Below are 13,717 nucleotides of genomic sequence, written 5' to 3' on the forward strand. Positions count from 1 at the left end.
AGCACAGAAAAGGAATAAACAGTAGTCCCCTCTTATCCATAGTATCCCTTTCCATGGTTTCTGTTACTCATGGTCAACTGTGGTCTGGAAGAGGTAATGCTCCTTCTGGTAATGCTGTCAGAAGGTCAAGAGTAGCCTAACTGACACCACAAGGCCTACATTATTCACCTCACTTCATCTCATCATGTAGGCATTTTATCATCTCACATCATCACAAGAAGGGTGAGTACAGTACAGTAACATATTTTGAGAGAGACTATATTCATGTAATTTGTATTACAGTATACTATTCTATTTTATTACTAGTTACTGTTGTTAATCTCTTACTGTTCCTAATTTATAAATTAAACTTTACTGTAGGGGTGTATGCAGGAGCAAAAACTTGTGTTTTTTTTTTTTTTTTTTTAAAGTTTGGTACTATCTGTGGTTTCAGGCATCCACTGGGGCTTTTGGAACATCCCCTGTAGTTAAGGGGTACTGTACAATGAACATGTAACACATATATCTGTGTGTGTGTATACTTCATGAAACTCTTAGCTACTTTTTTTATTCCAACAAGGAAATATCAACATAAATCTATGGGTGTCAACATTATACATAACAGCATTCTAGATATTGAGGAAATTACCAACGATCTAGGATCCTTGACCTGAAGGATTTATTAATTGAGTAGACAACCTTTAAGTCTCAATAGTAAAAATAATGAATTTCTAAATGAAGTTTTTTGATCTTTACAATACTGTAAGAGTCTAAATCTCATAAAGGGTGCCTAGAAGATTTATCGGTTCTTTTAGGGTAAACTAATTTTCTTAAAATTATCTGTAATTTTTATATATTCACAGATTTTCTACATTGATCTGTAATGTTGACTTTTTAGTTGTAGGATAAATTAGTATCACCCATGTAATTAGGAATTTATTTTGCGGGAATTTATAGTTCTCAAATCCTTACCTAACTTGTAGGGTTCTGGAGTTAAGGATGATCTGGTATGGTTTCCCTTTAGTTTCCATGGATTAGGAATACTCAGCTTCCTGTTACATTGCTTTTTAATTTTTTTATTTATAAAATACCTAATGGTAACCAGATTCCCTTTTCTTTCTCAACGTGTCATAATTTACCTTTATTCTAGTTGATATACAGTATTTGGCATTTATCTTACATATTGATGCTAGGCATCAGAGACAGCCCTCAGGCCAATGTTAAAAAAAACTACTCATTTGCAAGGGCTGATTACCACAGCATGTCAAGAACCTACCAGAAGAAGCTAGGAAAACACAGGGAAGAGAACCATGAAATTAGAAGTAAACATCAAAGTAGTAAATTTTAACTTCTCTTAATGATACCTTGGTTGCCAAAGTAACAAAAAGTGGGGTGAAACTAGGAGATTATAAAATGCTCCAATAGAGCTTCTATTGTTTGGTTTGGTTTTACTGTAGCTTTGGAGACCTTGGGCAAAATGTATTCCTTTAAAAGCTAGATGGAAGACACTCTGTAAATCAGGGTGGTCTTTTTCAATGTTACACACTATGTCAAGGGTGTATTACATAGTACTTAAGACTTCTGGTTTGTTCAGATCCTATCTCTGTTGTCTTTGGGCAAGTTTCTTAATCTCTTTAAGGATAAATCATGCCATCATTACTAGAGTAGCTACACTTCCAAGAGTTGGGAGGATTAAATGAGGTAATACATTCAAAACACTGAGCATAATGCTAGATACACATGCCCTCAATAATTGTTAATTGCTGTTACTGACATTGTTATTAATCTTCTTGATAAGATTATAGTTACTGAAAGAGGTTGCTTTACTTAGAATGTACCCAGGTCAATACTAGGTCTTTGTGTAAATATACTATATATTTTTCCCTTTTATAACTTGAACCTATTATAATTTGTGTTCTAATTTTCCAAAATATGTTTTCTGATGAATTAAACCCTAAATAACATGAACTTATTAAATGAAAACATTACTTGTAAAAGTGATGGGTATTTGGAAAAAACTAGTAAAGTGGGATTGGTTAGTAGAAGAGGTATGGGTAGTTTGATAGAGCCTTGAGCTAAGACCAAAGTACTGAAGTTAAAAAACCTTAAGAGGCAGAATACACTATGAAAAGAATATGAAATTTGAAGTCAAACAGACCTTTGGACCCTGGCTTCCCATGGTCCTGTTACTTGATTTGAAATAAGCTATTTATCCTTACTAGGCCAGTGTATACACTTTTGTATAAAGATGCCACTTTAAGTAGCCTGTGCTATGGATTAGATGAATTCATATATGTAAAGTATCTAGCATAAGGGCTCTTACTCAGTAGGTTAACTGAAGTGTTGGTCCTGTCTCTTAGTAGGGTAGAAAGAAACCTGCAGCCATTCAGAAAAGGCCAGTAAATCAAAGGTTCACTCAAATTGGAAATGAAATACTGGAAGGAAGGTAGGGGATGGTGGTAGTTGTCAGTGCTTCTAAATTAGTAACTTTTGCCTGAGAGTAATGGTAATGGTGTCAACCCATCCTATGTTTCTCCAGCCTATGTTTTAAATATCTCAATAATATTTAAAAGCAAAGAGGTTAAAGCAATGAGGGCTGTGGCTGTCCTGTCCATGGTCACATGGCTTTATCTAGATACATGTCCAATTTATTCTATGCAGGGAATAGTGGGGAATCATATGAATATGCTTGCATATCATATATACACATATACAATGACTAAAGTTGAAAAATACAATTAAATTGAAAATTAGAGTATACATTGTAAAATTATTTTCAAGATTAATTATCAATTTTTAAAGCTTCTCTGTCTAAACATGAATGTACGATAATGTTTGCTAAGTGTAACTCTCAGATACTAAATGTAAGAATGAAAGATGGAATTTTAAAACAACTTTGAAAAAAAAACCCTGTATTTGAAAATGTAAGCATAAATAACATTTAACATTTACTAAATTTTCTTCCATTTGTGAATATCAATCATGTCCAATGATATTTCATTGTATGCACATCCATCTTTTCTGAGAGGCTAAGCCAATGTTTAAAATCACTCTGAATTCTACTCCTGTCGTTGAAACATATCTTTTCATGTGAGTGGTGCTACAGCCATGGTAACTCAGTGAACTATGACAGGAAAATTTAGACTTAGATGCTTTATTATCTTGCAAATCACAGATAATACTGTAGACTCTACTCCCTACCATCTTTTCATTGAACATATCCCATATTCTCTATTGCTGCAAATGACTAATTTGAAGACTTAAATGTGGTTGAGGTGGCAGGTAATGCAGGGTCTGACCTAGTCTTTGGTCTCTCCAATCATTCCATATATCATTACTAGATTCATTTTTTAAATCAGAACTGAGTTTTCATAGTCTCTGGAAGACAGCCCTCCTGTTGGATCTGTGATGAAGCTACTTCCTAGCTGTCAGAGCACATGCAAGTAACACAACCTCTTTGAGGGGAAGTGAGTTTACAATGTCTTTTAGATTTGTCATAAAACCTAATTAAGATGACATGTGTGGAGTACTTTACACAGAATCAGACACATCATCAAATCTTTTTTTTTTTCACATCATCAAATCTTAATGCCAATGTCCTGATTGTATGTGCTTCCTTGCTTAAAAAACTCAATGACACATCAGCTCCTACTGAAAAATATCTAATATGGCGTTTTAGTTCTGCTTTCAAGCAAGACCTTGTCTTTTACAATTTCTCTTCTTAAAACTCCATCATTACCAGAGGGGAAGTAGGTGGGAGGACTGTTAAAAAGGGCATAAGGATTAAGGCGGGACTTGTGATATGCAGTGGGTGTTGGATGGACATGTTGAGTCACTATATTGTACCCCTCCTACTGATATTACACTATATGTTAATTAATTGTAATTTAAATAAAAACTTAAAACAAAATCCCAAAACTCCATCTCCAAATTCCTTTCAAACAGGATGGAAGGCTATTCCTCTGGGATTGTTGTCTCTTCTGTCAGCCCTATGCATGTGCTCACACATTTTTCTATCCTTCCCCTGGATTATTTATTTTTCTCTCAGTTGCTACATATCTTCTTGTTCATCTTCCAATGCCTACAACTATTTTTTCCTCTGTCCACTTATTTTTGGTTGTCATTGTTTTTATCAATTTTTCTTATTACTCTTATCACTATTCCATATTATAGTATTTGGGGAGATAGCAATAGTAGAGGACTTAAAAAATAAATGAGGTATATGGGATCAACTACTGACTATTAAAATTATCACTTATTACATGCAGGATCTTGGGTAAATCACTGAACCTCTCTGTGGCTACCCACATTTATAAGACAAAGTCTATAATAATTGTCATTGTAGATGTAATTAAATTTAAGGTGAGGTCATACTAGAGTAGGGTGGACCCTTAATCCAATATGACCAGTGTTCTTATAAGGAAAAGGAAAGAGACAGTGGAGAACACCATGCGACCATAGAGGCAAAGACTGAAGATATGCTGTGGTGAGCCAAGTAACACTTGAACTACAAGAAGCTAGAAGATGCAAGGAAGGATTCTCCCCTAGAGACTCTAAAGAGAGCATGGCCCTGCCACTACTTTGATTTTGGACTTAAAGCCTCCATAACTGAGAAAGAATAAATGTCTGTTGTGTGAAGCCATCAGTTTGTGTACTTGGTTACAGGAGCTCTAAGAAATTAATTCAGTTGATGTGAAGGGTAACGAAACAGAAATCTCAGGAGAGTATCTCACTTGCACCATTTAACAAGTCTTAATTTCCATTACATGTATCCTTTCTTCTGCTATAATATAGGTCCTTGAGCTCAGGAACCGTATCCTGTGTAGTCCGTCAAGGGCCAGCCCAATACATAACCATACAGAATAGTGGCTCAGAGAATGAATGAAATGTGTTTTGAATAAATAGTGCATCATTTTTTCTTCATTAATAATTATTAGTCCTTTATAGGGAACATTGAAAAAACTGAATACTGTTATATTACTTAAAAATAGTCATGACTTAGGAGACAATTATTTTCTATGCAGAGATGAATGAGATTAGGCATATCTGTACTGTATTCTGGCCAATTATTTGAAAAATAAGTGAAGTTCTAGTGAAGCTAATTACTAACTGATATAAGATTAAATTTCACATTATGTTTTTAGAAAAATAATTGTTCATATTTTTCAGTGCAGTAAAAAAAGACTTAAGATACTTATCTTCTTTTTCTGTTGGTTGAAATTATCTATGATGACACCAATGAATAAGTTCAAAGTGAAGAATGACCCAAAGATGATAAAGATGACAAAATAAATATACATGTAGAGATTGTATTCATATATGGGCTGCTTGTCTACCTATAAAATTAACAAAGATTAGCAGTATGTTGACAATAACATTAATCATTTTCTTTTTCACATGGGACAACAAGTTAATCCAAACAGTGCTATCTCCTAGGTGAACTTGGCTTCTCAGAAGTCACAGCATGTTAAGGATCAGCATAAATATTCTTAAACATGTATTCAACATTAAGTAAATATTTATTACATGCTACTTTGTACATGAATATAATCTTCAAATGATTAAAAAAGGACTTAACCATATGTACTACTTGTTCTCAGACTGGAGGTAAATGACCTAATGTATGTTTTTTATTTCCAGAACAAAAAAACTATGATAGAAGTGATAACCAAATTTATAAAAATTCTGTTGATTATTTTTCTTCATTTGATGACAGAAATGTCTTCAGTGGATTTAACCTTCTCAGCATGGAATTCATTTCACGTAAACCCTTCCACAGCATTTTAAATATAAAAACAATAGAAAATGAATTAAATTTTTAAAATCCATGAATAACATTTGTTACTCAATTTTTATCTCAATAAACATATTTATTGAGTGCTTATTATTGCCAGCTCTACTTACATTTTTTTTTTTGGATCTTCAGAACAATACCATGAGGTGGATATTGAATTTTTTTTTCAATGAACAGGCTGAGAGAGGCAAAGTAATTTGTTCAAAGTCAGTTGCAGAGCTCATATGATATGACAGGACAGATTTGAGCAAGCTCTGTCTCCAAATGCTGCGGGCATAATTGCTAGTCTACTATTAGGTGGGAGTTCATTTTGTGTGTACATGCCAAAGTTTCCTTGGAGTCACTGTTTGAAAATGGCTGAACCAAACTTAAAATTGTAAGTTTAGTGTAATATTGATCAATAATTACACTGGGTGTTTATACTATATGTTATGTGTTGGCAAATCGAACTTCAATAAAAAATATATATAGGAAAAAATACTTACATTAACAGAATCAACAGCTGCATACATAATATCCATCCATCCCTTAAATGTTGCCTATAAATATAACAATAAAATCTGGATGTGAAGCTGATATTCTAAAATAGCCATACATGAGTTTAGTTCATTTATTGTTACATCTATTAAGTGACATCAAATCACTGAATTTTACTGTACTTCAAAATATCAATATAATTTAAAGACGCTCTATCAAGAACAAAAAGGACATAGTCCCAGTCACATTCTAAATCTTAGTTCTAGTTAATTATTTCCAAGTTGTTATAATTCCTACAAGTATTGTACATGAACCTTAATTTTTCCAGAGGCAGAGAGAATTTTATGAATAAGGTAGGAAACATTTTTCCTCCATTTCTTAAGGATCCTCTATGATAGTGGGAAGTTCTTCCCATTCCCATGTAGTGTAAAACTGGCAGTCAAAAAACTATTTTTGGATCAATATTCAGATGGTGCAATGGTGAGGAGCCAAATGACACCAGAAGTCAATTATGAATTAATGACTCTCAAATGCAACGGTACATGCTTCTCAACTCATATTTTATAGGCAAATAATCTAAGAAAGACCCAGTCTCCTTTTTAAAGTCATAAAGTACATTATCTTTAATTTTTAGGTAATAGATTATTTAAAGAATGCCTTCTATCCCTCATCTAGTGTCTACTAAAATAATGAGCAATCATGATAAGGCTCACTTACAACTTGAAGCAGAGACAGGTAACCAAGTCCAACGTTATCAAAGTTCACCTTCAGATTCTTCCATCGTACATTCTGACTAACATTCATCAGTGCAGAACAGTCGGAATGATTTTGAACTAGATTTGTTGGAAAACGTGACCCATCTGTTGTATTAACACACTCATAGAACTTCCCAGCAAACAAATTTACGCCCATAATGCTAAATATTAGCCAGAATATAAGACACACCAGGAGAACATTCATGATGGATGGAATTGCACCTATAAGTGCATTCACAACCACCTAGAATTCAAAAGGAAGAAAAGGAAGATTAGGATTAGTAAAAATGTTAAATGGTCAACATTAATGAAGCACAATGCAGAATCAAATTAGAAAAGCCACCCTTACACGTTTAAGACATCAAGTCACCAACCAACATGTATTAATTGAATGTCTATGCTCAAGTAGTATGCCAAACGAGACAAAGTGAGATAGGAGCCCTATGAACAACAAGTTTACTAAAATAGATGATACACACACATTGAAACTATTAGCAGCAATGCAAAACAAAGTGATTAAAATGATACCACAGCTTAAATAAATAAAAAAATAAAAATAATAAACCAAAAACCTGATATATGTAAGGTGAAGTCGTAAATCTGCATACTCTAGGAAAAAAAAAAGAAATTCCTAAGTATAACAAATAAAATGTACATTTAAAGGTTCATAATCCTAGAATGACCAGTGCTAAAATTCTTTCAGATAGAGTGCCTCATGCCACTCCAGTGTTCCTGCAGGAAGACTACTGTAGCGTTTATCATTCTCCAGATTTTCCTAATTATTTCCTCTTTCAAAACCTGTCTTTTTATACTTCATCTCTAGCCTAAATTTGAATCCAAATGTGTTAAAGACTAATTTTTTAAGTAAGAGCACTGTGCACCCTCTTTTTTCCAAATGGTGAAACATTAAGATCTCTGACTTACTTTTAAGTAAGTATTAAGTAAGTATTGTGTATGTAAGCAGGAGTTGAGGTTAGGAGTCTTTTATTATATGAAACCTTTTATTTAATTGGTTTGGTTAGGTGTGTGATACATGAATTCAATTAAGACTCTGGGACTCTTTCTTCATCTGCTTAAAGAGAGGCACCTTTTCAAATTTATTATTCTAAGCCTAAATATGCTTTATACATATAAATCCTTAGCTAAATATAGATAATGCTTGCCTTGGTTAAAATAAAAATAGTTTATCTTTAATATTTCCTTTATTTCTGCTTTTCAGCATTTCCACTGCTATTAAGCACCAGTGCCTCGTGCCACTCCAGTGTTCCTGCAGGAAGACTACTGTAGCGTTTATCATTCTCCAGATTTTCCTAATTATTTCCTCTTTCAAAACCTGCCTTTTTATACTTCATCTCTAGCCTAAATTTGAATCCAAATGTGTTAAAGACTAATTTTTTAAGTAAGAGCACTGTGCACCCTCTTTTTTCCAAATGGTGAAACATTAAGATCTCTGACTTACTTTTAATATCGTTTAGAGCAGGAATTAGCAAACGCTTTCTTAAGTATTTTTAGGCTTTGAGTGTTATGTGGTCTCTGTTGAAACTATTCAATTCTGTCACTATGGCAATAAATTATAAACAAATGGACATGGCTGAGAGGCAGTAAAACTTTCTTTACGAAACAGGCAACCAGCCTGTGGGTATTAGTTCGTTGACCTCTGGGCTAGAGCAATAGTTATCACCCAGAGGTCCATGGGCCTGTTGAGGTTCCATGTGGGCCTGAAATTATATGAAAAACATATGGCTGTACTTTTTAAATGAAGAGATTATCCATATTTTTATGAGATTCTTATAGTGTACATGACACTAAAAGGATTAGGAAAAACAAGAGTAGACAGTAAAGTTCAAAGTGGCCAACTCTTGCGCAGGCCTATGCTTTCATTCTCACTTCCTGCTGACCTCCCTCCCCACTGTGCTTATCACCTAGGCATATTCACCTTCTAGTCCTCGCTCAGACATGCCTTGCACACTCAACCCTGTGCTTCCCCATCAGGTTGCATCTCTGCCTGGGATGCCTGTGTGCTTGAGATTTGGGCCCACTCGTTCAGTTATGGCTCCAATGGCAACTCCTTGTGAGGCCTTAGACTTTTCCAAGTGGCCACTCCAACCACCATGTTTCTGTAGTACTGTGTGCTTACTATTTTATAGCTGATATCATAGAATAACTACTGTTCCCCTGTGTCTCCATGATTCTTGTCCCTACTCTGTGTTGGGGAACTGAGTCTCTTCACCATGTACTCTTTCTATAGCATATAGCATAATATAAACACATAGCTGGTGTTTAAAATGTTTGCTGAGGGGGTTCCTTGGTGGCTCAGTGGTTTAGCGCCTGCCTTTGGCCCAGGGCATGATCCTGGAGTCCCGGGATCGAGTCCCACATCGGGCTCCCGGCATGGAGCCTGCTTCTCCCTCTTCCCGTGTCTCTGCCTCTCTCTCTCTCTCTCTCTGTCTATCATAAATAAATAGAATAAATAAATGTTTAAAAAAATGTTTGCTGAAAGAATGTGAGCAATGGTGGGTCTCTGAGGGAGATAGGTACATATTGTTCTGATGGGAAGTACTTTGGGAAAGTCAATAAGCTTAAAGAGCCTCAAGACTCAAAGGAAGCTAACTACAAAATGCTTCAAATAATTATTTCATTTATTCTTCAGAATCATCCTGCAGTGTTAAAGAACATACCCTTTTTTTGTATGGTTAATAAATGCCTAAGAGACATATCTGGTCCTTCAAAAATATTAAGACATTCTCCTGCATCCAGTTCAGCTCTATAATAGATAAAGAGGAAAGAGAGTAAAATAATGAGCTTGCTTAATCACTGAGGGAAGTAGCTTTGTAGGGGAAAGTATATTCTTCATTCATGAAAATGCAGTATACTGTCTGTTTGAGTTCAGAAATCAATCTTAAGCTCTAGAGAAATTGTAACATTCTACAAATGCTCAAAAACTGAAGTTAATGCCAATGGATTCCAATGCCATTGTAATTTTTCAATTCTCATGTGATAAAAAGAATTGACTTATTCTTATGATTTTTTTTTTTGTATAATCATAATCTCTCATATACCTGGAAGCCATTGTACACTGGATGCATTAAGCAGTAGACATGACAGTCATAGCAGAGATAACACCGAAGACCTGCTAGACTAAAAGACCTCTGATATTCAGATTTCTGAGCCCCATCCCAGAGTTTATGATCCAGTATGTCTGGAGCTGGGCCTGGGCATCTGCATTTCTAATAAGTTCTCAGATGACGTTGATGGCTGGTCTGCGGATCACATGTGGAGGAGCAGTGAGATAAGTGAGATAAACTAATCTACATGTTGAGTTATTCAGGGAACTACAGGTAGAGAGGCAGTCAGATAAATAAGTAAAAAACAATATAATAAGGATTTTGTATGTCTGAACATAGAGGGAAGACGCCTACTTATGCTCAGTGGTGAAGAGACAAAGCAAATTTAAATTAAGGTTTAATGGCTTGGGTAGATAACTGTCTGCTATATTGATAAGTTAGGGTTGAGACAGGGCAGGGAGAAGCACTACAGCCAAGAGAACAGCAGAAGCAGGAAAAAACAAGTGTAAAGCTGGTGAGAGGAAAATTTGAGAAGAGCAGCTATAAATGAGGGTATTGACTAAGTAGAGAAAATAAGGTCATTGTCCTCCATGTATTTTATGAAGTTGCTGGTTTAATACAGTTCTTTTTTTTTTTCTTTTCTTAGATTTTATTTATTTACTCATGAGAGACACAGAGAGAAAGGCAGAGACACAGGCAAAAGGAGAAGCAGGCTCCATGCAGGAAGCCTGATGTGGGACTCAATCCCGGGACTCCAGGATCATGCCTTGGGTCAAAAGCAGGCGCTTAACCACTGAGCCACCCGGGCATCTGAGGGTGCCCTTTTAATACAGTTCTTAAAGCTAAGTTGCTACAGGTCATTATTTGTCTCACCTTGTTTGTCTCTACAAAATAATCTCTTTTTTGGCACCATGCAGCCTAGTACAAATTATGTAAATTCTCAGAGCTTTAGTTTTGTCAAATGTAATCTGGAGATAATTCTACTTTCATTGAAACATTTGTTTTAAGGATGAAATTTAAGGTGGTGGCTGATGTCACTTCACTGTTTTTTCTTACGAGTCCTACCCAGCATAGCTCTTGAAAGAATATTTTATGAGCACTGGATACAGGCAAGTCCCCGATAACTTGTATATGGGAGATGGTATCAGAATGAATAGTGTCCCATTCACTTAAATTTCCTAGCATAGAGAAGATTTTCATTTAAAAAAGGAAAAGTCATTTATCTGAATTACTGCCTAACAATATTACATGAAGGAGGCATTATTGTATTTTACTCTGTTAAACAATGTGCACTAAATACTATGTATATACATATGTACACACACATATATAAATAGCCCATCTATATGTAGATATGTAGACATATGTACATATAAACAGCCCATAATTTCTACAGACTTACTTTTTTCATATTTTATATTCCATTTAGAAAATAAAGATATTAGAAAGTTTAGCATTTCCTTACCCTCATTCCTTCAAACCTAGATAAAGCTCTTAGAGGTCTTAAAGCTCTAAGTGTCCGAAGGGATTTAATGGGGCCAAGGTCTGAGTAGCCAAGAGTGTTTGCAACTAAGGTAACCAAAGAAACCTACAAAAAATAAAATTTTCATTAATCATTCCAATGAAATAATAAAGCATAAAGACGAAAAGTCAATTTCAAAGATCACTAAGCACAGATAAGCAAGAATCATATTTTATATATCAAATTGTCGATTCATAGCCTAAAAATAGATAAGATGAATGCTCTTGTAAGGACATAGCTTTAAAGGAAGGCTAATAAAAATAAAAAGAATAGTAGAAGGAAAGTAGGTTATTTCTCTGTCAATAAAAATCACACATGCTTTTCACACTCTTTGTGGTCAATGATTATGTTCTTGCTTATTAAATCTGAATTTATGCTTGATATATTTAATTAGATATGCTATATATTTAATGTGAGCAACTTATGTTATACATTTATGCTTTACATTTAATTAGAACAACAATCAAAATTTCAATTATAATAAAACCTAGGGCATAACAAAATGTGTGATTCTGAAGCTAAGTCATGAGTGTGGCATTAACTCAACCAAATCTTAGTCCTACTATAAACCTTATTCAAAAACATTTTGAAGATTCATGATTCTGAGATGGAGCTAATTTCCCACAAGATAGTTCTGCCTTGTAATTTCTCGGAACTGGCACCAAAGGATTTACCTAGTAATAGTGGGAGAAAAATCTCAATTGTATTGATGAGAACTTAAGAGTAGGTGATCTCACTGGCTTTACAATCAACATAGACATACAGAACTTCATCACATTAGACCTGCCACAATGACCATAACCAGTATCCAACAGAAAGTTGTGTTCTCATCGTAAACTATCTTAGAGGAAGGAACATGGATAGAAATAAAATCAATACACATTTTGGTAAAAGAGCAATAAGCTCCTCAATGACCTTACATCTGGATCTGTAATGCATTCAGTCTCTCAGTAAGGTCCATTTAAAATATTCATTTGTTTTTACACTGTATGTAGCAGGAAACAATGTCTAAGAACAATGTCCGGAATGCAGTGCTTCATTATGAATTAAGTACTGATGAAAAGATTGAAATTTTCCATGGGATGGGAACACCTGGGAGTCAACCTCCTTATATTAAACTAGTGACAGAGTAAAAAATTTATTATGTTACAAAAGCATTTACCTTACTCCTTATTTTTCCAGCTAGTAATGAGGTAACATATATAAAAGTAAATTGAAAAACAATTCATATGGAATCACTAATATAAGGTATCAAAAATCAGAGTTCTTACAGAGAAGGTCCAAAAGAACATAGGAGGTGTAATGTATAGCTACATCAGGAAAAAAAATTGTTTTTGCATATCACCAATATAGAAAACAAAAATGTTATTGTTTGCAATGTTTTATATATTGATCTGTTAAAAAAGAGTTTACTGAGCTTTGGATGACAGTTGAGAAACTGAACTTTTGAGTAGATATGATGAGTTTTGGGTTAATTTTGCAGATGTGGCTATGTATAGTCATGCTTACTCGCAATTTTGATATCTATGAATGATGCTATCTTTATCTTTTCGGAAAATTTGATGCAAATTCTCAGTTAAATGTTGAAGCACTTGTTAAGACTATAAAAAAAATTTCATACTGCCCTCTAATTCTAGACATCAGATGTAAAAAATATCTCTCAGAACTGTAACTGATTCTAAGTTGTTCCTTCCTTAGCCACAAAGACTAGAATTTGGAAAATCTGGGAGAATTAACAGAAGATGGAAAAACATAATCATTCTAAGAAAAATTAGATTTGGGAAACTGAGGTCATGAATTTAGAAAGCCTTTTAAAATAATATAAAATATAATAAGGTCACTATTATATGTGATATTAAATTATATCAAGATATAAAATAAAATATACTAAATAATAATAAATCGATAAATTGAATGTTGCACCATTTCTATTTGCAGTACCTTACTCTTGCAGCTGTTTTAGGATTTCTTTCCTATTTCAACAAGACTCCTTCAAAATACTTGCTTTGTTAAAAATAATGCATATACTGAAGCATTCTTATATATTTTCCATCATTCAAGTTTTGAATAGTTCTCTGAATTTATTACTTGAAATTGCCAGTGCCTATTTCTCTGCTTCACTGCC

At 34.2% G+C, this 13,717-nt stretch overlaps 1 protein-coding gene and 1 long non-coding RNA gene across 3 annotated transcripts in view; one reads left to right on the forward strand and one right to left on the reverse strand.

The window, feature by feature from the left end:
* LOC140598178 (uncharacterized) overlaps nucleotides 1-13,717 on the forward strand; it is a 75,353-nt gene that overhangs the window by 53,847 nt on the left and 7,789 nt on the right. The gene's annotated exons all lie outside the window — the stretch shown is intronic.
* SCN9A (sodium voltage-gated channel alpha subunit 9) overlaps nucleotides 1-13,717 on the reverse strand; it is a 165,983-nt gene that overhangs the window by 10,406 nt on the left and 141,860 nt on the right. For both annotated transcript variants that reach the window (XM_025994117.2, XM_025994116.2), the window contains exons 21-24: nucleotides 11,536-11,658; nucleotides 6,968-7,249; nucleotides 6,259-6,312; nucleotides 5,178-5,315 (exon numbers count right to left, since the gene is read on the reverse strand). In XM_025994117.2, coding sequence (XP_025849902.2) covers nucleotides 5,178-5,315; nucleotides 6,259-6,312; nucleotides 6,968-7,249; nucleotides 11,536-11,658 — 597 coding nt within the window. The remainder of the gene's footprint in view (nucleotides 1-5,177; nucleotides 5,316-6,258; nucleotides 6,313-6,967; nucleotides 7,250-11,535; nucleotides 11,659-13,717) is intronic.

This window comes from Vulpes vulpes, chromosome 3 (assembly GCF_048418805.1).
Source record: "Vulpes vulpes isolate BD-2025 chromosome 3, VulVul3, whole genome shotgun sequence".
Lineage (NCBI taxonomy): Eukaryota > Metazoa > Chordata > Mammalia > Carnivora > Canidae > Vulpes > Vulpes vulpes.